The sequence below is a fragment of the Eubalaena glacialis genome, chromosome 8 (genome assembly GCF_028564815.1).
Source record: "Eubalaena glacialis isolate mEubGla1 chromosome 8, mEubGla1.1.hap2.+ XY, whole genome shotgun sequence".
Taxonomy (NCBI): Eukaryota; Metazoa; Chordata; class Mammalia; order Artiodactyla; family Balaenidae; genus Eubalaena; species Eubalaena glacialis.
In genome coordinates this window covers 16,222,116-16,250,078 of record NC_083723.1, presented here as the reverse complement: position 1 = coordinate 16,250,078, position 27,963 = coordinate 16,222,116, and the positions used below count along the sequence as shown (strand labels likewise).

The 27,963-nt window shown below is 41.7% G+C and overlaps 1 protein-coding gene across 1 annotated transcript in view; it reads right to left on the bottom strand.

Moving 5' to 3' along the window:
* LAMB4 (laminin subunit beta 4) overlaps positions 1-27,963 on the bottom strand; it is a 110,164-nt gene that overhangs the window by 25,455 nt on the left and 56,746 nt on the right. Inside the window, 17 exon segments of the mRNA XM_061197589.1 lie at positions 48-139; positions 142-205; positions 1,181-1,346; positions 1,348-1,384; positions 4,029-4,153; positions 4,155-4,187; positions 8,131-8,506; positions 13,118-13,214; positions 18,027-18,247; positions 19,099-19,118; positions 19,120-19,234; positions 19,237-19,317; positions 20,791-20,948; positions 21,392-21,439; positions 21,441-21,600; positions 23,036-23,179; positions 24,705-24,882. Of these exon segments, the coding sequence (XP_061053572.1) occupies positions 48-139; positions 142-205; positions 1,181-1,346; positions 1,348-1,384; positions 4,029-4,153; positions 4,155-4,187; positions 8,131-8,506; positions 13,118-13,214; positions 18,027-18,247; positions 19,099-19,118; positions 19,120-19,234; positions 19,237-19,317; positions 20,791-20,948; positions 21,392-21,439; positions 21,441-21,600; positions 23,036-23,179; positions 24,705-24,882 (2,115 nt within the window).

The following is a 27,963-nucleotide window of genomic DNA, read 5'->3' as shown; positions in this document are numbered from 1 at the left end:
TAATTGCTATTAATTTTACAAATAAAGCATGAGAAGACATCGTTTACCTGATTTTTCAACCCTTGAACTTGGTTGTTCAAATTGCGAATCACGAACTCTGCTTCCTGAGCTTTCTGGAGGGTGTTCCTCGAGAGGGTCTGGAGCCGAGACAGCTCGGGCCACCACAGGACAAGAGCACACAGGGCATGTTCCCTCCTCCACACACCTGACAGGAGAAAGTATCTATGTTAAAAAGCAACTTGTTGGGACTTCCCTGGTGGTGCAGTGGTTAAGAACCCGTCTGTCAACAGTGCAGGGGACACAGGTTCTATCCCTGGTCCGGGAAGATCCCACATGCCACGGAGCAACTAAGCCCGTGCCCCACAACTACTGAGCCTGTGCTCTAGAGCCAGCGAGCCACAACTACTGATCCCACATGCCACAATTACTGAAGCCCGCACGCCTAGAGCCCGTGCTCCGCGACGAGAAGCCACCACAATGAGAAGCCCGCGCACTGCAACGAAGAGTAGCCCCCGCTCGCCACGACTAGAGAAGGCCCGCATGCAGCAATGAAGACCCAATGCAGCCAAAAATTTTTTTTAAATTTTTTAAAAAAAGCAACTTGTTGGCAGAGCTTTTTCTAAATCCTCCAGGCTCACCAAGGCAAGACACTGCTCTGTTCATATGTGTTTCTTCAATAGTTGTTCACACTTAGTACATGGATATGACCGATTAAATATTTCCTAGTTAACTGAATAAATATCTAACTTATTTGTTATCAGCATATGGGCCAATCAATGTCGCTTTTACACTTATAGTTTTGGGGGAAATAGTCACATGTCTAGCATTTCCATGTTAATTTCATTTTTTTTTTAAATAAAAAGTACCTTTTACTTATGAGGCAGGAGGAGTAAATGTCCATAATCTGTACCAGTTGGGAAATAGTAAATAGCATAAAATAATAAAATCAAGCCACAATCTTTACTCTTTGATTTTTCTCAAACTTTGACTTAAGAAATAAAAAATAAAATATAAATATTTATATTATTTTTAGATTAAATATATATTATTTATAGATACTTTCTACACTTATAAAATATAAATAAAAAAATAAAATGTAAGACAGGGAAATACAATTGAAGAGGTCTGTATATCAAGTAGAAACCACAAACACTTTGACTATACTGTCATGAATATTTACCTTTTCATGTAATATTTGAATATCTGCTATCTTGATCTTCTTTAATTTCTCCAATGACAAGTTTTCTTTTGAGGTTAGTGTATCTAAGATGGTAAGTAAGTCATTCCTGTTTTATTCAGAGTTATCTATGATGGAAGTAGTTTCATTAGTTTTCTTTTCAGCAGATAGAGCTCTGATAATACTTCTTAATGTTCTTTGAGGAATCTACAACAACACAAATTGAGGTAAGATAAATTTTGTGAAAACAAATGCAATTATACATGGGTTATCAAGATAATCATTCCCCAATTTGACTAGACTGTCTTGGTCTCAATGATCAATACAAAAATTCAACATCCTCTCCCTTGAATTTGCACTTAATAGGGAAGTAAAGAGTAAGGAATTTGTTCTCATTCCTAATCTGGAAGAAGGTGCCCACTGAAAGAACTGAAAATCTGTCAGCAGTCACCCAAGACAGGCAGAAGAAAGCAAAAGTGCCCCCATGCTGATTCTCTCAAACTTGGAGATGTCGCATCATAGATATACATGTAATAGCTACAGAGCACTGAGACTTAAGTTTGCAGACATGGGTTTGAATGCTGGCTTCTCCCTTTACTGTCCGGGTATGGCCTTGAGCAAATCTGTTAGTCTCTTAGATTGTGTTTCCTTATCTGTAAACTGATGATGATAATTTGTGGAGATTAAGTGAGATAATATAAAGACCCTCTGTGAAGTGTTCCCCAAATGTAAGGTATTAATTTTGACTACCCATATGAATCTAATATGATGAAACAACTAAGTTCACCTCACTATATAGAGCAGGAGTTGACAAAGTCATTCTACAAAAGGCCAGAGAACAAATGTTTTAGGCTTACCTGCCATCACATTGCTGTCACAACTACTCAACTCTGCCATTGTAGAGTGGCAGTAGCCACAGACACCACATAAATAAATAGGTGAGGTGGTGGTCTCCTAATGAAACTTCATTTACAAAAACAGGCTGTGAGTAGGATTTGCTGGCAGACTGTAGTTTGCTGACCTCTGATGTTGAGGCTGATGACAACAGCTAACGTGCTGAGTGCTTTCTATATGCCTGTCCTTCCGATCAGTTCTCATCCTTGATCTTCACAAAACACTGTCAGGCGGTTAGCACGACCACCACCATTTTACCAGTGAGAAAAGGAGGCTCTGATGATAGCAAGGTCTCACTGAGAGTATGATGTGAAGCCAGGATTTGAAGCCAGGTAGAGCCTCTAGAGCCTGTGTTCTTAAACACTTCTCTGTATTTTCCATATTGCAATGAAAACACAAATTCCTGAAAGTAATGTGGGATGTTTTAATGCAAACGAGAGTATATTAGGGCTTTAAACTGTTTTAGGAACCAAAGGCCCAGGGTTCTGATCTTTACTCCTATGTAGCCATAGTCCAGGCATGACAACCACACTTTATCTTTTCAACATTCCTGGTTTTTACACTAACAGACTCAGTATATCGTGATTTTCATTTATCATGAACCGCCTCCCCCCGCCCCCCCCATCTCACACACACACAAACGAACAAAAAGCCATGTTTCTATTGCTCGGAATGATTTTCTGCCTTGATTTATCTGGCAAATTTATCTTTATTCTGAGAGGCCTTTTCTAATAGACCCAGGAAGAACTCTATTCTCTCTACTCTGTTCCCGAAACAGCGTGAAAATGTTCTGATAGAGTCTTTTCACTGTTTGGGGATTGTTTATACGCCTGTCTTCCCCCCACGAGACTGGGATGACTTAAGGGCGAGACTTACTGCCCGTCTCTGCTGCTTAGCACAGTGTCAGGCATCGAGAAAAAGCCCAGTAATTGCTGTTGGACTGCAAGTTTGAGAGAATCAGCATGGGGCAGTTTTGCTCTCTTCTACCTGGCCTGGGTGACTGCTAACGGATTTTCAGTTCTTTCAGTGGGCACCTTCTTCCAGATTAGGAATAGGAACAAATTCCTTACTCTTTACGTAGCATTTATTGAGCATCATCAATAGTGATTTCATCAAATTCAGGCCTTCCTTTAGGGTCATAATTGCCATCTGTTTTTTTCTCTTTTAGCTCAAGATCAGATGACAAACAGGACCATAGACATAGGATAAGGAAAAGCAGACAATGTTTTTGCCTTGAGATAGGTTTCATGTATATTTTCCCTTATACCACTCAACTAGATGGGTTTGGTGTGAATAAGTTCAGTGCTGCCTCACCTGGTACTAACAAGCTGTCTGTCCATGTCAAAACATAACAAGGATCTCATGGGAGATCAGCAGATGAGCTAATGCAAGTTTTGCTTTAGAGTTCCATTTCTCCTCCAAGTTGATTTTGGCTTTGGCATAATTCCCGTTCATTTTTAAGAACTATGCAATATGAATTACAGGCTTCCAGTATGTTACATGTCTCCAAATTCCTACAAAGTTCTTATGAGAAATTGTTTAGGTCCTTTTTGCCTCATATTCCTTTGCATTTATGGTTGCTGGAAATGGAGTGGCTTATACTCAGGAAGGCATAGAAACATGTCTCTCTCATTTCCTTATGGCCATAATAGAATTTCCAAGCTGCTGATTAAACGAGATCCTAGCATGGTTTGGCATCACAATACTTTGGGTTTCAGTATTTGTTTAGTATCGCAGATTGTTAGCATTATTTTGTGCAAATGCTATCCAGCTTTGCAATGTTTTAAAAAGTTGAAATATTCATGCACAAATAATACCTTTAATGGGTGTGTTTTCATGTTCTAAAGTGCTCAGGTGCTGTGGCAATAAGCACAGGGAGATTCACTAATGGAATGCACTAGGGATTTTATCAACTCCTGTCCAGAAACAGACAGTTGAGGTGCATTTTCTCTCTTACCCATGATGCTTGCATTACGGGCACGGGAGTGCGAATTAATTTCTTCTTGAAGATCTTCAAGTAAGAGGTTCACTTTATTCCTCATTCTTCCTCTTGTTTCTTTCAGATCTTGAAATTCATACAGTTTTCCTCTGCTCACTTAGTTGCATGATTTCTTTCCTATAGGAGAAAATGAGAGTAAATGTAGCTAAGCTTATATTACATTCGACAGATTGGTGAAAAAAACACACGTAAAGAAATTGCCTTCAGACTTCCCTTGGTGGAGCAATGGTTAAGAATCCGCCTGCCAACGCAGGGGACACTGGTTCGATCCTTGGTCTGGGAAGATCCCACATGCCGCGGAGCAACTAAGCCCGTGCGCCATGACTACTGAGCCCGTGCGCCACGACTACTGAGCCCACGTGCCACAACTACTGAAGCCCACACGCCTAGAGCCCGTACTCAGCAACAAGAGAAGCCACCGCAATGAGAAGCCCGCGCACCGCAACAAAGAGTAGCCACCGCTCGCCACAACTAGAGAAAGCCCACACGCAGCAACAAAGACCCAACACAGCCAATAAATAAATAAATAAAAATAAATAAATAAATACAATTAAATAATTTAAAAAAAAAAGATTGCCCTCATTATTAGGTATCCTCATACTTAGGATGGATTTTTTTCCCCCCAAATTTTTATTTGACAGTTTATGATTCTGTTTATGGCTTATCTCTTTCTTGTTAATTCCGCTTCCTAGAGTATTTCAGCACTCATTTAAAATGGTCTCCTAGCATAAAGGTTTTTGAATCTTTCAATTTCAGCTGTTTATACTCTGTCTCCCTTTGCTTTGGTTTTCAAAAACACGTATTCAGACATGGTTCATTTAAATCAGTCTAAGGGAGCCAACCTATATTAGGCTTTTAACAGAATCCCTCACACAGCCAAGGATAAAAATCAGTACCTCATTTAGAATAAATCTGCTTCCAGCAAGGTTCCTTTTACTGCTACTTCTGTACAGGGTCTTAACTTTGATTTTCCACAAGTGACAGGTTTCCTTGCTGGCGAGTGTACATTTGGGTGTGTCCTTTCTACATCACCTTTGATGGTGCCACCTTTGTCCCACTTCAGTTGGCTGGGTTCAGCAAACACAGTTGGTTCAGGTGAATAATTAGAATATCCCTCATTACGGGGAACTTGGGGACAAATTGAAGAGTACAGTTCAGGGAAGCTACAATACAAATTTATGGGACTAATTTATCTTGGTATGATCGCAAAGTATTAACCAATGCTTCCTAGCATTTTCTGCTCTCACTCTCCCTTCTAATCTACAGACTTTTCCTTCAAGCTCCAACCGTCAGCACTGTAATCCTTCTGGCTAATAACAATAACAGTAATTACTATTATTATAACTGGTACTCTTAAAGCACTTACTATGTGCCAGACACCGTGCAAAGTGGCTTGTCTTGAGTGATTCTCACAAGAATCCCATGAAATAGAGACTTTAACCCCACTTTTGATGAAGAAACTGAAGCTTGGAGAAGTAACTTCTGAGGCCACACAGTAGCAGGTGGATTTGAACCACAGTAGTCTGACTTCTCAATCTATGCTTATGATATCTTGGTTTCTCTGTCCTCCCCTTCCCCTTTGATTTGTAATTTACCCAACAAACATTTATTACTTAACTAAACCAGGCCTGGAGAAAGGTACAGAGAAGGCAGCTTTGCCCACAGGAGTCCCTCAGTGAGGCAATGGCTGAGCCACAAAGACGTGGGAAGATGCAGAAGGAAACACATCCTTTCTCTCAGGAGGTCAGGGAAGGCTTCAGTGAGGGGGTGGTGTTTGGGTGGTTGTTAGAGAGGAATAGGAGCTTAGCAGGTGGGCCAAGAGGGGGCAGGCTTTCCTCATGGCTTCAGGCCTGGCCCTGGGACTCCTGCTTCTCTTGCTTTCTTCTCTCTGGTCCTGCTCGGGGCTCTTGCAGTATCTTTATCTACAGCATCTACTGTGGATTGGCTCCTTCTGCTTTCTCAGTTCCACTTCATCTGCCATGTCCTATAACCACAAACCAGTGGTCCATGCGCCAAAACTCATTCTCAGACAAGTTTCTTTGGCCTATACAGTGCTTTTTGAAAGCACTATTGGATTAGCTGCCTATATTTTAAAGTGGGGACATTTCCATAAAAATCTGGATGTCTGACATTGTTTAAAAAGTGAGGAGGGCTTCCCCGGTGGCGCAGTGGTTGAGAATCTGCCTGCCAATGCAGGGGACACGGGTTCGAGCCCTGGTCTGGGAAGATCCCACATGCCGTGGAGCAACTAAGCCCGTGAGCCACAGCTGCTGAGCCTGCGCGTCTGGAGCCTGTGCTCCGCAACAAGAGAGGCCGCGATAGTGAGAGGCCCGCGCACCGCGATGAAGAGTGGCCCCCGCTTGCCGCAACTAGAGAAAGCCCTCGCACAGAAACGAAGACCCAACACAGCCAAAAATAAATAAATAAATTAATTAATTAATTAATTAAAAAAAAGACAAAACCCTATTACTTACATCGGTTTCAAAAAAAAAAAAAAAAAATGTGAGGAGATCTGGGAACCCGGGGCCACAGTCTTTACCAGGGCATAGAAGTGCCTGTCCTCACCTGCCAACTTGACTTGGCTATGTGACCTCTCTGGGCCCTATAGCTTCGTTTATGATGCAGGTGGCCCTTCCTCTGAACTATCCAGGTGAGTTGTATCATCTTCCTTGTGTAACTTTTAAGCAGTTGCCATATACTTCAGGATTTTTTGTCTGGTAATAACGAATGGCCTTATATGTATGCTTGTGGGTTTTTGTATGTTTGTTTGTTTGTTTTTGGCTGCGTTGGGTCTTCATTGCTGCGCTCAGGCTTTCTCTAGTTGCGGTGAGCCGGGTCTACTCTTTGTTGCGGTGTGCGGGCTTCTCATTGCAGTGGCTTTTCTTGTTGCGGAGCACAGGCTCTAGCTGCACAGGCTTCAGTAGTTGCAGCACACAGGTTCAGTAGTCGCGGTGCATGGGCTTCAGTAGTTGTGGCTCGTGGGCTCTAGAGTGCAGGCTCAGTAGTTGTGGTGCACAGGCTTAGTTGCTCCGCAGCATGTGGGATCTTCCTAGACCAGGGCTCGAACACATGTCCCCGGCATTGGCAGGTGGATTCTTAACCACTGTGCCACCAGGGAAGCCCTGACAGGCGGATTCCTAATGACTGCACCACCAGGGAAGTCCCTACGCTTGTGTTTTATGTAACATAAAACTCTGCAGCTTCAACTATTCTTTAATCCAGGAGCTTTTCTGGGGGAGGAGGGATATTTTTCTATAGAACTATAATCTTTTCGGTTTCTTAGTAGACTGTGTACTTCTAGAGGGGTGGAAACTATACCCAGCTCATCCTCATTTTGCCCAGAGCAGGTCAGCAAACTTTTTCTTTAAAGGGCCAGAGAGTAAATATTTTAGGCCTTGGGGGCACCATAGTGGCCCTGTCGCAATCGCTCAACTCTGTCATTGTAGAGAGAAAGCAGCCACAGAGGATGTAAATAATGGGCGTGGCTGTGTTCCAATAAAACTTTATTTACAAAAAATGTGATGGGTCGGATACTGACTGTGGGCTACGGTTTCCTGACTCCTGGTCCAGAGCAGCCAACATAATCTCTAGAAATATTTGATGAATGAAAAGAAGGACTCAATAATATAAAATAAAAATGATATTGCATTTTGAAAGAATTACTGTACTCATTATATGACTTCACAGTAATGTGTGGGCTTATAAACAACTGAAGAATTTGGGAACATTTAGCAAATTTCGCTGAGAGCATGGCTGAAAAAAAATTTTTATATTAGAAACTTCCCCACTTCCAATTTTGTCTTTCAGCTCTGCTGGGTTTGGGTTTCTCAATTAACCTCATGATTGCCTTTTTGTTATAATCAATGACATCTCCCAAAATCATGTCATTCTAACTAGGTAAGAAAGAGACAACAATGATTCCCAGCCTGGTTATTAATGGAACAATGATCATTTCCCTAACATCAACAAAGGTTCATTTCTAAGTTGAAGGCTGCTAAAGCTCACAGGAGTTAAGGTAAATCAGGAACTTGGCGATCTATTACTTGCATACAAACCTTACCAAACAGAGTCATGATAATCCTTGACTTTTAAGAATTCCCCAGATGAGAAAACAGGATGTCTCCAAATCCTTTCTATTTCAGACATGTTCTCTCTGAGGCCTTTGAAGTCGGCCTCACAGACAGGCAGGGTCTCTCTTTTATCTTCCATGTTACCAGCCAGCCTAATTAACCCTTGCACCGCTTTGGAGAGGGAAGAAATGGTGTGGTCCCATTGATCAAAGCACAAGTGACACCAAAGACAAGCACGGAATTCCTGGCCGTGACCCTGGGCACAGCGATCACATCGTGGGCCGCTAACACCCTCTCGGCAGTGACACGTGCCCGTGTCCTGGTCACAGATGTGCTTCTGGGAATCTTTCCTGTTGCAGTCACATGCTGAAAAGGATGGGAGAAGGAGCGGAGAATGTCAGTCACCTGGCCTTTGGCTCATGACCAGCTCAAGAATAAAGTCCTCCCCTCTCCCCTGAGAATCTTCCTAACTCCCATTTCTAAGGTGAATGTTAAAAAGCAGGATAATTTCAGAGATCTGTGCAATGGCCATTAAAACAGAGCATACCTCGTTTCATTCCACTGACGAATCAGCTCTTGGTTTTTTTGTTTTTTGTTTTTGGACACTCCACTGTGGCTTGCGGGATTAGTTCCCCGACCAGGGATCAAACCCGTGCCCCCTGCATTGGAAGCGTGGAGTCCTAACCACTGGACCGCCAGGGAATTCCCAGCTCTTGGTTTTTATATGAACATTATTAGGTGTCACTTTTACTGCAAGTGTGAGTTGTTCCCATCTGGTTTCTTTAAGTATGTGAGTGAAGAATATGGATCTAATGGATGACACACTTGTGACGGCTGCTACTGCCCCCACCCCAGGGTGGTTCAGGCATGTCACAGACTCTCTAAGAAGGCCCGTGATCACACTTTTTCTTAGTGAAACCCAGCCTGGATGTGCTGTCTTCCATTACATAAGGAAAACTGTTCTGTTATCAAAAAAGGGGTGGGTGGGCGGGCGGATCGCTCTTTGGTATTTACCCAAAGGAGTTCAAAACATGCCCACATAAAAACCTGCACATGGGTGTTTTTAGCGACTTTATTCATAATCGCCAACTTATAAGTAACCAAGATGTCTATCAGTAGGTGAATGGATAAAGAAACCACGGTATATCCAGACAACTGAATATTATTCAGCACTAAAAAGAAATGAGTGTTGAGCCATAAAAAGACATGGAGGAACCTTAAATGCTTACTACTAAGGGAAAGAAGCCAATTTGAAAAGGCTACATGTTGCATGATTCCAACTGTAGGACATTCTGAAAAGGCAAAACTATGGAGACAATAAAAATATCAGTTGTTGCCAGGGGTTGGGTGGTGGGTAAGGATGAATAGGCAGAGCACAGAGGATTTTTAGGGCAGTGGAAATACTCTGTATGATACTATAATTATGGATACATGTCATTATTCATTTGTCTAAACCCATAGAATGGACAACACCAAGTGTCAACCCTAATGTAATATGAACTTTGGTGATTATGATGTATCAATATAGGTTCATGAATTGTAGCAAGTGTACCACTCTTCTGGGGATGTTGATAATGGGGGAGGCTATGGTGGGGTCTGGGGGTATATGGGAAATCTCTGTATCTTCCTCTCAATTTTGCTGTGAACCTAAAATTGCTCTTTAAAAATGTCTTTTAAAAAATAGAGAACATTAAATTCATTTTGTCTTAACTAAAAAAAAAAAAATCCTGATGCTACATGCACTTCAAATGAATAGGTTTTTGATTAAGCCCGAGGATGGAGGATGGGGAGAGCTATTGAAGTTACAGCAATTTCCAAAAGGTGAGGGAATCACTAACCTATGCCATTGGCTTGACTACAAGGAACAAGTGATTTAAAAATGCATTTGGCCAGCTTGAGTGAAAATAATGCAAATTAGAAATAAAAACTGATTAACACACTAGGCTCCTCCAATAGACATTACCTGTCTGGCACATTCCCTTTGGTCCAAAGGCCTCTGCAGAAACCCCTGGGGGAGCTCTGTGCGCTTCGCCAGCTGGAGGCCAAGGCTCCCCCTTATTACCTGCTCCTCCCCAGGAGCGCTAGTGGGATCTGTGGCCTGAGTGGACCGTTTGCAAAGTTTCCTCTGTGAAAGATGAAAACATTTTTATAAAGTAAGATTATTAAAATATTACAGGCTCTCTAAGACAGTTTTTCTAAGAGCCAACATTTCTTCCTGGTTTTTAAAGTAGCAATTCCATTTGGAAAATTGAGTATTTGAATGGGGCAAAAAACCAAAGGAATTTTTTTTTTTTTTTAAGCCACAAAAGCACATTTATAAAGGAATGGAGAGGAGGAAAGAGTTACCATATGTGGCTACATTGAGGTGACCACAATGATAAATCCATTACATCTGATATTTCTTCGGATTGACTTCTTTTGGAAGCCGATTTCAAACAGAGATTCAAAGATCCCTCCTCCTAGAACCAACCCAGATTCTAAATCTGCACTGTCCGATATGGTAGCTACTAACCACATGTGTTATTTAAGTGTAAATGGATTAAATGGAATAAACAATTGTTTTCCTCACATGCACTAGCCACATTGCAAGTGCTCAGTGCTACATATGGCTGGTGGCCCCCGAACTGGACAGTGCAGATGTAGAATGTTTCCATCTCTGCAGAAAGTTTCCAACAGCCCTCCTCTAAATCCTGTAACTATTGCTAAAGCATGGAATGAAAGACACTAGAGCACACACTCCATAGGTTGGGGGCCTTGCCTTATTTGTTCACTACCTAGAGTACCCAGTAGACACTCTGTGAATATTTTTAAATAAATAAGTGAATCTGTGATGGACCCCAAGTTATGAGAGCCACATTGAAAAAACATCCACTCTGCTGACTTCCTATGATCCATCTCCCAGCATGTACCTTAATCCAAAGTAGCTATTTTTGTCAGCATGTTTCCAAATAGCAGAAAATTGGCTACAAGTTATGATCTCAGAAATCTGTTCCATTTTAATGACTTTGAGGAATTTCAATATAGGCTAACATTCAATATAGCGTAAAGTTTTAATATAAGAGAAAAAATTTTTATAGGGCTAAAACATTTTTTTTCAAAACTAGGATTAAAGTTTGTGGATTTTCAAATATAAGACATGACACCATAGAACTCCTAGAAAAGATCATAGGCAAAACATTCTCTGACATAAATCATACCAACGTTTTCTTAGGTCAGTCTCCCCAGGCAATAGAAATAAAAGCAAAAATAAACGAATGGGACCAAATCAAACTTACAAGCTTTTGCACAGCAAAGGAAACCATAAACAAAATGAAAAGACAACCTACAGACTGGGAGAAAATATTTGCAAATGATTTGACGGAAAAGGGCTTCATTTCCAAAATATACAAACATCTCATACAACTCAATAACAAAAAAAAATCCAATAAAAAAATGGGCATATATATATATATACAATACCAAATGTAAAATAGATAGCTAATGGGAAGCAGCCACATAGCACAGGGAGATCAGCTCGGTGCATTGTGACCACCTAAAGGGGTGGGATAGGGAGGGTGGGAGGGAGACGATATGGGGATATATGTATATGTATAGCTGATTCACTTTGTTATAAAGCAGAAACTAACACACCATCGTAAAGCAATTATACTCCAATAAAGATGTTAAAAATATATATATATATATTAGTATTGGGTAAAAAAATAAATAAAATGCATAGATTTTTGTGCATTTCTTGGAGCATTTTCATCAAATAAATTCTTGTGAAGGAAAAAAAAAAAAAAAAACGGGCAGAAGACCTAAATGGACATTTCTCCAAAGAAGACATACAGATGGCCAACAGGCACATGAAAAGATGCTCAACATTGCTAATTATTAGAAAAACACAAATCAAAACTACAATGAGGTATCACCTCACACCAGTCAGAATGGCTATCATTAAAAAGTCTACAAATAACAAATGCTGGAGAGGGTGTGGAGAAAAGGGAACCCTCCTACACTGTTGGTGGTAATGTAAGTTGGTGCAGCCACTGTGGAAAACAGTATGGAGGTTCCTCAAAAAACAGAAAGTAGAGTTGCCATATGATCCAGCAATCCCACTCCTGGGCATATATCCAAACAAAACTATAATTCAAAAATGAGGGGACTTCCCTGGCAGTGCAGTGGTTAAGACTTTGCCTTCCAATGCAGGGGATGCGGGTTCGATCCCTGGTCGGGGAGCTAAGATCCCACATGCCTCGGGGCCAAAAATCCAACATAAAGCAGAAGCAATATTGTAACAAATTCAATAAAGACTTTAAAAATGGTCCACATCAAAAAAATCTTTAAAAACAAAAAAACACAAAGATACACGCACCCTTATGTTCACAGCAGCACTATTCACAATAGCCAAGACATTGAAACAACCTAAATGTCCATCGACAGATGAATGGATAAACAAGATGTAGTGTATATATACAATGGAATACTACCCAGCCATAAAAGAGAATGAAATAATGCCATCTGCAGCAAAATGGATGGACCTAGAGATTATCATACTATGTGAAGTCAGAAATACAAATACCATATGATATCACTTACACGTGGAATCTAAAATATGACACAAATGAACTTATCTACAAAACAGACTCACAGACATAGAGAACAGACTTGTGGTTGCCAAGGGGTGGGGAAGAAGGACAGATTGGGAGTTTGGGATTAGCAGATGCAAACTATTATATATAGGATGGATAAACAACAAGGTCCTACTGTATAGCAACAGGGAACTATATTCAATATCCTGTAACAGATCATAATGGAAAAGAAAGAAAAACTAATTGGTTAAACAGTTTTCATTTTATTAATATTCTGTGGAAAATTTATTTTAAAGTTTGTGATTTTTCAACCAAATAAAGGAATTTAAAACTCAGTTGGTTCATAGCAAGCCTGTGGTAGGACCAGGCTGACTGTACTCACGTTTTCAGAATTACCAATACTTACGAATGCATCGCCCCAGGGGATCCCCATAATAATTTTCCTCACACTCACTGCAGCGTTTCCCACCATAGCCTAATCTACACGGACACTGGCCTGTAAGCTGTGAGAACAGTCATGGGTGAGAAATTGACAAGCTCTATGATCTAAAAAAATAATGCATTTTAATACAAAACAGTTTTCCCTCCAGTGATTTAGAACATACAGCTGTGCAAAGGCAGAGGCAGGAGGATTCCCGCAGCCAGCAACCACCCCCGACAGCACCAAGGATCAGAAGTTAATGTTTTTTGGCTGAGGGCCCTTGAATATACCGCCTGCTTCCAGCTGTTCAGGGACAGGTGGCCCCAAATCGGGAAACAGCCACAGATGCAAATGAAAACGAAACACATAATGGGAAATGGGCCACATTCACTCCCAGGTTCTGGGAGTTCTCGCCTAACAGAGACAGACCCAAGACCTGGACTTAACCTCCATCGATTAATTTGGCAAATAATGTTTCCATTATGGAATGTAAATTGTAGTTTCTCCCAATTGGGCTAATGTTTTTCTCCACAAAACATTTTTTGTAAATGAAGCTTAATCATTCAATGACAGTTATTTAACTGTGTTTTGGGGAGAGGGCTGAACTTACCTGCATCCTCCCAACTGGACTCTTTTTTTTTTGGCTGCGCTGCTTGTGGGATTTTAGTTCCCCGACCAGGGAGGGAACGAACCCGTGCCCCCTGCAGTGTGGAAGGGCGGAGTCCTAACCACTGGATTACCAGGGAATTCCCCCAACTGGATTCTTGACCAGCTTTTCTGAACACCAAGGAGACTGGAAAATTAACAGGAGAAAAATATAAAATCAAATCACTATTGTTGTGGTCCTAGGTTATACCTGACCAAAGCTGCTTACCCAACGACAACTCCAGAAGTAGCTGGATTCATAAAGTGACTGGGTCTACTAAGCTTCTACCCATTTTTGGAGTAACCACTGGCTTCTACTCAAATATAAGGAGTTATGGGAGCTCGTTGCCATATTGTCTTTGTTGGGCAATGCTTCTTACGTTGATGCAGAATCTGCTCCTTGTAACTTGTTCCCATTGTTCTGAGTCCAGTTTTAAGGAAATTGCACAAAACAGGCAGCCTCCCTCTTCCCACTTACAGTCCATCTCCCAACTAGAGGTGGCCATTCTCAACTTGCATATGCTTCGTTTCTTTAAGCCAACCACCCCTAAGACTTCATCACAAAATACCATGGTTCTATCCATTATCCTTGTTGTCTTCCTTTGGACACATACTAGTTTGTCAATACAATGTTTAAAATATGATACTCAGAAATGAGAATGATGTTCCTGGAAGCCATCTGGCCATATAGAGGACAATAGGACAACGGCCGCCCTGGAGCTGGGCATGGCACGCCCAATCCCCTCTTTGGCAGCCCAGCCACACCACTGGCTCACTTGAAGCATGCAATCAAAATCCCTCAGATGTTTTTCTCACAAGCTAGCTCCAAGTTATTACTCCCACCCTGTATTTATGCAATGGATTTAAAAAACCCAATTGCAAAACTTTATTTTTAACCCATTGACATGTCATCTTCTTGTTGCCAGCCAACAAGACAGGCTGTTAAAATATCTTGTCTCTTGTTTTGTCTTGATCTCATTAACTTATAACTTTATAATATCTGCAAATTTGATAAGCATGTTTCCCCAACTCCATCTAAACTGTTGATGAAAGTATTGGACAGCACATTTGGATCTCTCTGTGAGAATGCACTAGGGACCACCTACTGGCTGACATAGAGACATTTATCAGTAGTTGTTTAAACAGCTGGAAATCTAAATGTCCACATGTCTCTTCTATACTCCAATGAAAGTGTTTCCTGATTGTAAAGAGCAAACTTCCCCAAGGAATCCCCTATGGACCAGATGACCGCAAATACCCTTGTCATAAGGGGGTCTTTGGTTAAACCAACACCATCTGCTTTTCAGCTTTGTAGATCTCCCTTAGCCTCCATGACTGAACTGTTGTCTCTGTCAAGTCCTGCTACAAATATGCTTCCTAAAAGGTCTAAGAAGTATGCCAGACAGTGATGTCATGAGCATTAGGAGTTCCTCATGAATTAGGAAGCCATGCAGTGTGTAGAGATCTACCAATTTGTTCCATGGTTGGTGGCTGCAGGTGTGAGGAGTGAAGAGGAACATATAAAATAGGCATGGTCCTCTAGTGCCCAGATCTTGGTTTCTAATACCATTCTCCAATAAAAGGAACCAGCCCTCCTTAAAGAAATGGCTGATTCTAGGATGGGGCAGGAAATACACAAGATGAGCTTAGAGCATCTTGCAGTGCAGAAAGTAAGGAAGTACTTAAAAACAAACAAACAAACAATAATATGTCAAATGCATACAGAAGCCAACTGAAAGAGCTCCCCATGACCAAAGCTGGAAAAACTTGTATAACAAAATTAAGTACTGCTGGATTATAACTCAAAGCATAGTACAAATATCCTGAGTCCACTGATATTAAAAAATGATTGAGGGACTTCCCTGGTGGCACAGTGGTTATTAAAAAATGATTGAGGGACTTCCCTGGTGGCACAGTGGTTAAGAATCTGCCTGCCAATGCAGGGGACATGGGTTCGATCCCTGGTCCGGGAAGATCCCACATGCCGTGGAGCAACTAAGCCCATGTGCCACAACTACTGAGCCGGCGCTCTAGAGCCCACGAGCCACAACTACTGAGCCCGCACGCCACAACTACCAAGCCCGCACGCCACAACTACCGAAGCCCACATGCCTAGAGCTCGAGCTCCACAACAAGAGAAGCCACCGCAAAGAGAAGCCCGCGCACCACAAAGAAGAGTAGCCAACACTCACCGCAACTAGAGAAAGCCCACACGCAGCAATGAAGACCCAAAGCAGCCAAAAATAAATAAGTTTATTTTAAAAAATGATTGAAAAAATGAAGAAATGGGGGACAACAGACAAATCTCCAGTGCAGAAGAATTCCAAATAATTTATGGAGATACTCTGCCCTCAAAGAGACAGAGCATAACTGTCCATTCCTTAAGTGTGGACTGTGTTTAGTGACTTCCCCCCAAGGAGTACAGTATGGAAAGGAGAAGGGTCGCTTTACAGTAGAGAAATGACACACACTGCTTCAGCCAGGTGATCAAGATTCAGGTCAGCAGTGATCAGTCGTGTAAATAGTATGTACCCTTGATGTGATGTGATGAGAATAGTGCTTTACCTCTATGGTCTTCTTCTCAATACCCATAATCCAAGTCTCATCGTGAGAAAAACATCAGACAAATTTGAATTGAGGGACATTTTACAAAATACTCCTCAAAACTGTTAAGGTCATCAAAAATAAGGAAAGTCGGGCTTCCCTGGTGGTGCAGTGGTTAAGAATCTGCCTGCCAATGCAGGGGACACGGGTTCGAGCCCTGGTCTGGGAAGATCCCACATGCCGCGGAGCAACTAGGCCCGTGAGCCACAATTGCTGAGCCTGCGCGTCTGGAGCCTGTGCTCCGCAACAAGAGAGGCCGCGATAGTGAGAGGCCCGCGCACCGCGATGAAGAGTGGCCCCCACTTGCCGCAACTAGAGAAAGCCCTCGCACACAAACGAAGACCCAACACAGCCATAAATAAATAAAATTAAAAAAAAAAACAAAAAACCAAAAACTTAAAAAAAAAAAATAAGGAAAGTCTAAGAAACTGTCACAACCAAGAGGAACTTGAGGAAACATGATGGCTAAATGTAATGTGGCGTACTGGATAAGGTCTTGGAACAGAAAAAGGATATTAGGTAAAAAAAACTAAGGACATCTGAATAAATTATGGACATTAGTTAATGATAATGTATCAACACTGGTTCATTAAGGACAAATGTTCCACCCTAATGTACACATGAATAACAGAGGAAACTGGGTGTGGGGTACCTCTTCTCTATGTTCACAACTTTTCTGTAAACCTAAGTCTATTCTAATATAAACATTTATTAAGGGAAAAAAGGCCATTGTGTGCATTTGTGTGGGTATGGGTTGGAGTAGGGAGGGTTGGAGAGAGAGAAAAAGAGAAGGGAAAACACATTCAATATATAAGAACTACCTTCAAAAGTTTACTTGTACAAAATTTGGCCTTTGAATAAGTTGAACAGTGGAGCTGAAATTGGAGGTGAGCCATACTTATTAGTCAGGAAGATTCCAGCTTCTGAAATGAACATTTTGATTCCAATTAAACCCTAATCCCTGTATTGTGGATTGGACTCTAAAATTTCTTGTCATTGTTTTACCCTTCTTCCTGCATCTCTACTAATGTAAAAGTGTTTCAAAGAACACATTTATCAAGCCAAAAAAGCCTAATCATGACATTGTTTTCTCCATAAATAATGTTAATATTCTTTTTAAAAAATTTCATGCTCATTATTTTATTGACTGAAAATCACATGTGCAGTTAAGTAGCGTTAACTGTATATTAAACAATAAAGATTTGCTCCTAAGCTGCACTCTTTAGAAACAATTGCTGCTGGTCTGGTAGCTATAAGATAAATAAGATAAATTAAATAAGAAGACATCTTATTTAACCATCTGTAAAGCAATTGGTGAGCTGCAGGGAATAACAGCTTGATTTTTTTTAAATGGAATTATGGATTCTGAAGGAACCCATTAACTTTCATTCTGATTCATAATCAATTCCGATTAATGATGGATTTCTAGGGGCTTGCCTATGCTTACACATATGAAACAGTGAAAGAGAAGGTGGTCTGTGTTTCATTCCTTGATAAATGTAGACTCTGTCCCCATATAAGTCCAATCCTATCTAAAAACACTGATTAACAGCAGTATGTAAAGAAAACATTCTTTACATATTTAGAAAGCATGTCTCCACATCACGTCTCACTTTGACACCACAGGAAACTGAAAGTCTCTTGCCTGGTCAAAGTGTCTACTAAGTGAGGTCCAGGGGTCACAATCGCATGGCTGACATCCTCTGCCAGGGATGACATTCCAGCATCCATCAGCACAATGGTCACAGGCCCGGCCTGTGACGTTGGGCATACAAGGGCATGTGCCAGTGTCAGGGTCACAGAGGCAAGCTCCCCCGCCAGGGGGACACTCAGAGTGACTCATGCCGGAAGGATGACAGGAACACCCTGGGAGCACAGAGCCGTCGTTGGGGGGTAAATCCGTGATAACGCTGGCATCAACAACCCCTGCAAACAACTTTCTAGAGTGGAGGCATCGTTTCTTTAAAAGGCTCAAGGAAGAAACATCTTACAATAGAACAGAATTTATCAAGGAATCTAAGTAGGTTGAACCCATTCAACTGTTTTTGATCTCCCCAAAATGCAATTTCTTATGGTTCTACCTACTACTACATTCCAAGAGCTCACAATTAGGATAAATGAAAGTCTCACTTTTTCCTCACACCACTCACCAAAGTTCCACTTATGTCAACAATCCAGAAACAAACTGACTTGGGTGAACTGAAATAATTAAAATATCTCCGAAAAATGAGTATATTCCTCCTCTTTCTTTATCATAGAATTAAACCCTTGTCCTCTTCTACATCAGTGATTCTCCTATTTGTACATTAAGTCACTTGATGAGCCGGTTACAAGGCAGATTCCTGGGCCCGGCTCCCAGAGATTCAGTTCTGCGGGTCTGAGGCACAGCCCAGGAATCTGCATATTGATACCACACCCCCATCCCCAGGCGGCTCTGGTACAGTGCACGGTAGTCCACACTGTGAGAAACAAGGCTCCGAAGCCACTAAGGCACGTGTTGAAGAAAACAGTCACAAAAGGCAAACTACTAACACCAGCGAGTGCCCTGCAGCTGCGTGTGCACTGCACCTGTCTCTGCTGCTGAGCTCAGGACATCAGCCCGTCACCCCGTTGGCACTGGCACTACTGGCCTAACTGAAATAAGTACGGGAGTTGCCACCACAGTTATGAGCTGCCACATCCCGCCCCCCGCCCCCCAGGGAGCTTTGCAGACTTCCTCCTACAGGTCTGATTGAGAGCCAAAGTAACCTGGCCTGCAGAGCTGGCAGCTGGGGCCTTGAGTGTTGTGCAGACGTTTAAGGCCCTCCCCCGTGACTGGGCTGCAGGACTCTGGATCAGTTACATCAATGTGCTGCTGCAGGCACATGGTCGGCAGGGTGCTCCCGAAATTCTTGGATTTCCATAGAAACCAGCAGAGCATTCTCCACACTGCACACCTGAAACAAGGGGAGAGGAAAAGGGAATGAGACGAGGGGCGTGTGTGTGTGTGTGTGTGTGTGTGTGTGCGCGCGCGCATGTGCTGGGGGAGGGATATGGAGAGTGATGTGGATAATTGGACTCCTCTGGGGATAAAGAGAGGTCACACATTTGGGATGAATAAGGAAAAATGTTCTAAATTAAAACAAAACATTCATTTAAATTTATTCCATTCAGAAAATAAAAAGATTATTTGGATTTTAAAAGCCCTTGGTGAAGAATGGACTCTCTTCAAAAACTACAGAGTTGTGAGTGCAGGATTCCTGGGTCATCGTATAACCGGGATCACCCCAAAATCCTCCAGACCCAAAGCTAATCTCAGCCCCTGTTTTCCGAGGCGGGGGGGCACCCCAACCCTCATCCGGTCCTAGAGGTGAAACAGCAGCAGCCTGAGATAATGTGCCTGGAAGTGAACAGGGGTAAGTAATTGTCTTGATGTGTGGGCCCTTGAGGGTGTTTTTTTATTAACCTTTATTAAGACAGCTTGAGGGTGTCTCCATTAAGGATGATGGAGAAACCATTCCCATCTCTCCTACACTCTACTCTTCCAATCACGGGGCAACTGCCATTGTTTAGGTGCCCGCATCATGGGTCCACCTTCCATGTTTTGGTTCATTCCATTTAGAAATGGTCTCATAGCCCAACTGTGGTCTCAGTTCTTAACAACTGACCAACCAAGCCAGAGTGCACATGGAGAAGAGGCTATAAGAATTAACCAGAGACACGTGTAACCTTAGACATAACAAATAAGAAAAAAAAGTGGCCATGTAATTTATCATGATGTTAATTATCATTGAAGAAAATAATAATGCCATATTTTCTATTATGATTCAATCAAGTAGACTTTATAATTTTTTTCCTTGTTTGCATTACATGTTTACACTCATGCTTAAACTCTTCAAAATAAAATTTTTGATTGAGGGACAGACACAAATATTGAATTAATTTAGGCAGTATCTTATAATGCCCGAACTGGTGCTTCAAAACATCTGAAAAAATCAGTTATATCTGTGAAATACCAGTCAAATTGATTACTTGGAATTATATAAAGAAAGATTTGACCGATTAATTCTTAACTTTTAAATTATGTTATATGTTTATATATACATATGTAATTTAATCACATATGTATCTTACTTAACGAGCCATTATTTTATTTTAAAAAAATTAATTTGATTTGAACTCATTTGGTCAGTTTTCTAGAACATTACTTAAAAACAATTATAGCTCAGTGAAATGATTTTTTGTCATTGGTTTTGAATCATTCAAATTCTTTATTCAGTAAAGTAGCAATTTACCAAATTGTGTCTTCTTACCATTAACTTATATCCTGTACCACTCATTTGTCCAAGGCAGATAAACTATGAACATGTTATCATTTTTTAGATAGCAATGTGGGATAAGAAAAAACCATCATGAACTATACTGCATACCTGCATAACCTTGAAGACAATTGCAGATTACATTTGAGCTCCAAGGACTCTGATAACAGGAATGGGCAAAATACTGATTGCTTGAGGGAACATCTGGACACGGGCAAGGACGGCAGGACTGTCCTGAAGAAGGATTTCCATAGTAACCATCGATGCATCTGTCAAGGCAATTTTTTACTAAAATGTTACCAGGAAAAGCTCACATTAGCCAATGTGGATTTGCTATGCTTTAGGACAGTGCAACTCTCAAAACTCAATATTTTTAGAAGATGCTCATTTGCCCTGTAAAAGGGTTTTTTTGCTTCATATTGAAAGTTCCATGGCTTAGTCATTAAACTCATATAAAAGCACCTAATTTTACATGCACATTTTAGGAATATAAAAAGCAAGGTGCCAGGCAAATGCCTGTTATTGATTTACTTAGACACTGCTTGGCTCATAACGAGATTTTGAAGGATGATAAACTGATGCTCTATCTTCCTCGCCCATAGTCATCATTCTACACTTAAATACTGTTGATTCTCTACTCAATGGTCCTTCAGATAATGTTGTGAAATCAGAACAAAAGAACAAAAAATAAGAGTGCATATGAATTCCATACCTTTCACAGTTTCTCCCAGTTGTAAAACCTCCACAACTGAAGCATGACAGTGAACCCATTACAAAGGAAGGGGCGGCCGTTAGGAAATCCAAAATAGCCCTCCAGGCACCGATCACAATAGCAGCTAGCTACCTCTCCATGGCAGGGGCACCATCCTGTTACTTGGTCACATACAGTGTTCTCTGAGCCTTGAGGGTGGCAGTGACATGCTGGATAAAGCAAAGAGAAGCCTGTTGGGGTCGGGGGGTGGGCAGTGGTGTGTTGGTGAAAGAGTCACAGTTCTGATTTCACAATCTCTAATTTACCGTATCAATCCTATCAAGGTGAATAAACTGAGTGTATACAGTGCTTAGAATAGAGCCTGGCATGTACAGAGAACCAGGTAAAAATATTTGTTAAATAAGAATTCACTGATTCAATCAACAGAATGTTGTGGACAACTGGTTTTTTTTTTGGATGTATAACTGACATACGACATTATATTAGTTTCAAGTGTACCACATAATGATTCAATATTTGTATGTGTTGCAAAATGATCACCACTGTAAGTCTAGTTAACATCCATCACCATAGTTACAATTTTTTTTCTTCTGATGAGAACTTTTAAGATCTATTCTCTTAGCAACTTTCAAATATACAATACAGTATTATTAACTATAATTGCCATGCTGTACATTACATCCCCGTGACTTATTTATTCTATAACTGGAAGTTTGTACCTTTTGACCCCCTTCACTCATTTCGCTCACCACCCCCCTTGCCGCTGGCAAACACCAGTCTATTGGTGCTCTATACCTATGGGCTTGTTTTTTGTTTTTTGTTCATTTTAGATTCCACATATAAGTGAGATTATCCAGTATTTGTCTTTCTCTGACTTAGTCACTTAGCATACTGCACTCAAGGTTTATCCATGTTGTCGCAAATGGCAATATCCTCTTCATTTTCATGGCTGAATAGTATTCCACTGCATGTATATACCACATTTTCTGTAATCATTCATCTGTTGGTGGAAACTTAGATTGTTTCCATGTCTTGGCTATTGTAAATAATGCTGCAATGAACATGATAGTGCAAATATCTTTTCGTGTTAGTGTTTTCATTTTCTTCAGATAAATACCCAGAAGCAAAATTGCTGGATCATATGGTAGTTCTTTTAAATTTTTTGAGGAACCTCCATACGGTTTTCCATAGTGGCTGCACCAATTTACATTCCCACCAACAGTGTAGGAGGGTCCCCTTTTCTCCACATCCCAATCTCATTGTTTTAGCCTTTCCAGCCACCGGGCTTATGCACCAGATGTTAAAGCTGGGTTTACACAGCCAACTCCATGGTGTCCTCACATCCTCCCTGGACTACCATCTATCTGATACAAACTGAAAGCTCCCTGAAGCATGGACCATGTTTTTTTATCATCACTCATGTTTCCTAATAGAGCTCTGTACACAGTCAGTGCCCACTGAATGGAAGAATAAAGTATAGCGGAAAGACGTTCAGCATATTTTATCTACATAGACAAGACAATCTGAATAATGAAGCCAAATTCCTAATCCCTCCCCTTTTCAACTCCCCATATTGATTTTCCTGCCTTTAAAACTCCAAGTTTGAGAACACGTGTGTTTCCCCCCCTGGCTTTTGCTACATACAGTGACAGCCGTGATGGCCCAGACTGTAGCTTCCTGTTGAGCACGTGTCACAGCAGCGGCCGGTCACACGAGGCTTACACTGGCCCTGGCCTTCCAGTCAGCTGCAGTTGGGTCCCACTGAGCCCTGTGGGTGACAGCTGCAGGCTGCAGGGAACAAAACAAGTTAGAGGCAAAGGAAGTGACAGAGAAGCACTCCGTCCTATTAGTGGCTCTAGTTCATGTCTTTCTCATTTGTTACCTGTAATCCTTAACTCCCTCATCTGTTAACTGGGGATAATATACGATATACCTCCCGGGATTATAAGGATTAAAGACAATCATGCCTGTGAAGTACTTAGAATAGTGTTTGGCACCTGTAAGTGCTCAATAAACACTACTTAACAAACATCACTTAGCAATGAACATTACTTAACAAGTTATTGAAAGGCTTAAAATAAATTGCTTCAATCATTAATTGTTCCAATGTAATTATTATTTCTTCAATTCCTGCTGATCCGTGTTGGTGCTGGATTATACCTTTCATTTCGCTTGTTCCATATCTTTCATGAGATTGCGGGCATCCCCAAAGCCAGAGTCCTGCATGGAGAAAGCATCTCTCTGGAACTTGGGAAGCCCAGACTCTCATGGTGGCTGTCACGCTATAGCAGTGATTCTCAACTAGGGGGAGATTTTGCCCCCCAGGGGACATATGACAAAGTTTGGGGACATTTTTGGATGTCACAGCTGAGGGAATGGTGCTGCTGGTATCAGGTGGGTAGAGGGCAGGGTTGGTGCTAAACGTCCTACCATGCATAGGACAGCAACCCCTCCCCAGTGAACTCTTACCCAGCCCTAAATTTTAAAAGTGCTGAGGGTGAGAAGCCCACTCTATAGCTTAGCAAAATGGGCAAGTTACCTTACGTTTTGGACCCAACAGTCTCATTTATTAAATGAAGGTTTAGGGATGAAAGAAGTTGTTTAAAGTTCATTCCAGGATTCCAAAGAAATAGTTTAGGACCATTGTTCCAGGAATCTGGCAGCCCCAAGCGACTGCCAGGCTCCTCTTTTACACACTTCTTGTACTGCGAGTTATGATTCCAACACATGGACAGACTGCTCTGTGTACCTAATCATCGGGCAGTTGGTATCTACATTGGCTGGTAGGAGTAGATACTAAAATATATTAGATCATTTCACTCATGTTCCTAAAAGCCTTTGTACAGATAGCGGCAATTCGGTAGAGCCTGTTAAACAGATACTCAGGGACTTCCCTGGTGGTGCAGTGGTTAAGAATCCGCCCGCCAATGCAGGGACACGGGTTCGACCCCTGGTCCGGGAAGATCCCACATGCCGCGGAGCAACTAAGCCTGCGTGCCACAACTATTGAGCCCACGTGTTGCAACTACTGAAGCCCACACGCCCTAGAACCCATGCACCGCAACTACTGAGCCTGCGAGCCACAACTACTGAAGCCCGCAGGCCTAGAGCCCACGCTCTGCAACAACAGAAGTCACCGCAATGAGAAGCCCGCGCACCGCAACGAAGAGTAACCCCAGCTCACCACAACTAGAGAAAGCCCGCACTCAGCAATGAAGACCCAACACAGCTAGCTAAGTAAATAAATAAATACATACATACATACATACTAAGGCAATTTCTATTAAAAAAAAAAAATGAAACAGATACTCACCCACGGCCCCATTGTGCAGCCTGGCAGACAAACTGGCTATAAGCCTTTCACATGCTCCAGGGAGCACCTGAGGTCCCACTGCCGAGGCAATTTCAACACAGTTGTGCAGCTGATATTCATCTAAATCCTGCTTGCTGCAGAAATTCTCCAAAGAGTTGATTTGGGGAATAAGACCAACCTTTTGAAATAATGAGAAAAGAAGACTTATGTTCAAAACTGTCCCGAATTCAAGATTCCAGTTATTAAAAAAAAAAAAAAATTAGATCTGTGAGAGTCGTGGTTGAAAAGAGACTCAATTCCATTCTTTCAGTTGCATATGACTGAAGATTTTAAGATTTTCCATTTATTTAAGAAATCTTTAAATATTTACATTTATTGACTTACGGCAAAGAAAATAAGGTTTTATCTTTTTATTACTATATTTTTTACTTGCTAATCAATTTGTCTTAGATTTGAAAGAGTTTTAACTAGGCTACTTGTGATAGATTAAGAAATTATGGCTTACACATAGCACAGGGAGATCAGCTCCGGGCTTTGTGACCCCCTAGAGGGGTGGGATAGGGAGGGTGGGAGGGAGACGCAAGAGGGAGGAGATATGGGGATATATGTATATGTATAGATGACTCACTTTGTTATAAAGCAGAAACTAATACACCATTGTAAAGCAATTATACTCCAATAAAGATGTTAAAAAAAAAAAAAGAAATTATGGCTTAGACGTTGCATTCTGTAGTATTACTGTGAACTCTAAAACTCTCCTTTAGAAAGTTTTATCTTTTTCAATTACATATGAACAGTGCTGTTCTACATCAAACTATCTGCCTCTTGGAGATTCACAGTACAGATTAACATATTAAACCTCTGAGAAGTACTGCAAGAAAGACACTGTTTGTTTTTATTGAAGTATAGTTGATTTACAATGTGTTAGTTTCAGGTGTACAGCCCAGTGATTCAATTTCCATTCTGCTACCCCCCAACCTCTCAGCTCAGTGGTTCTCAATATGAGAGGTACCCACCCCCAGGGAGCATTTTAGAAATTCCAAGGGGTGATTTTGGTTGTCATGGTTACTAGGTGAGGTGTGTTACTGGCATTTAGTGGGTGGGGATCAGACATGCTAGACATTCTCACAACAAGGAAAATCATCGCAGGTCTCCGACAGCTTTTGAATATTTCACTGAACATCCATGAAGGAGGATTCCGTACTTATCATTATGAGTTGAAAACCTTACTCTGTGTTTTTAAAACACGTTAAACATGTTTACAACACACCTGCTTGCATGGCTATCTCGTATGTAGTGAATCTACGTGTTTGAGCATCTCTGTACTTCAGTATGTCTCCCGGTGTGTTCATGTCTGTACACGTATGTATTGAAGTACATATTATTTCTTCATAAATTACTTCCCTTTTATTTCTCCTTTGTGTTTGCACATAACATTGATATTATTTGGAAGTTATGTGTGCAGGTAGGCTCTAATGCCTGTGAATTTCATTGCAGGGTAGGAAAGAGGGTTACAAAGTATCAATATTTGTAATTAAAAGGGAAGGTTGGGGCCGCTAGACTTCTGAGATGGCCCACACTGTCTGTGGAGTGTTTCTCCCAGGGCCGCTCTCACTTTGCAAGACGACTCCATGCCCTGGGGCTGCTCTTGCCTTTTGAGATGGACTGCCTCCTGTCTATGGAATGTGTACCTCTCTAAATAAATCTACATCTAACCAATCACTTTGTCTCTCACTACATTCTTTCTGTAAAGAGACAGGAAGAACCTGAGCTTCAGCAAGTCCTGAGACCAGGTGTGTGATCTCAATTAAAAGAAAGTGGGTTCAAGGGGGGAGAAAAAAAAAAAAAAAAGGAAGGTTGTGTCAGATGACATTGAGAGCCACTGTCCGAGCCACACCAAATGACCTGTCACAGTTTCCAGTATCTGTCACACTGTGTTGTCATTTCCTGTGTAACTGCCTGCATCTCCCCTTTAGAGCATCAGCCCCAGTGAGGCAGGGAAGGTGTTGGTCTCATTTACCCTGTGCCTGCCCAAGTGGTTAATTTACAGTAAATGCTTATTAAAAATTGTGCAGTAAAGAAGTATACATACATTCCTAGTATTGTATCTTTGATACTAAAATGACTCTGCATTCTCCAAACACAAACCAAGCAGGGTGACATCTAGAAGGAAGCCAGATGGGCTAGGCTTGGTGGTGAGGGCAGGCAATCAAGGACAAATTGTTTACAGTTCTTGGTCTGAGCCGGTTTAGAGTTGGCCATTCCTGGCACCAAGCCAATAGAGCAGATGACAAGAGTCCCTGTCTATCAGCGATAGGATTTTGTAATGCCATGACTCACTTCTCCTAGAAACTTTTAAGGGCTTTATGTTTACCAAGTGTCGTCCAACCCATGGTTTAAAAGAAGAATGGCAGTTTTATGTTCTAGAACGCATAATTTATGTTTGACTCTCAGCACATCTTTATGGGCACACACATAATGTAATCAGGGCGACTGAAAAAAAAAAACCTAACCATCTCACTCTGCCTGCCAAACAAAAGATATTTGTGCAGAAGGTTGAACAAAGCTTTCCTCTGGTCTTCTTGGTAATGCATCTCAGTCTTAGATGCAAATGTTAACCTGGCTGCAGAGAACAATGAACTTTGAAAGGGTCAATTCCAAACAATCGAGTATCTTCCCAAAGCAGCAAAACTGCTTTAGTCTGGAATCATAAAATGTGTAACGACTTTCTCCTACTGCCATCCTGGGTCAGGGACTCTAGGGGACACTGCAGGTGCCCTGCCTGGATCTTCCTATCCACCAGCTGCTGTGGCACTGGCTGCTAAGAGCTCACAGCTGTCCCCTTCTCCAGAAAATTGGACCTAGCCACTGTGTCCAGGAGTGAGTGCGCTCTCTGGGGGGATGGGGAGTGGGGTAGGGAGCCTGTAGCTGATGATGACGTGGGCACACAAAGCCCCACCCCTTCGCCTCCAGGTGGAACCAACCCTGTGGTGCAATTCATGCTCCAGGGCTCCCTGGAGACCACATCCTTGCCGGGTTCCTTCCCCTGTCCCCTCCTCGTCCCCTCACTCCTCTTCCCCCGCAAGCATGCCCTCAATAAATCAGGCGAACCTGAGTCCCTGCTTGTAGGAAATCTGACCTAAAATGGGGATCTAGGGCCTCTTCTGGGATTTTGGACAGTTTGCCAAGATCGGGTTGCTCTCTTAATTTTTATTTTGGTTTCAGGGTTTTCATGGCTATATATAAGGAGAACGATTGC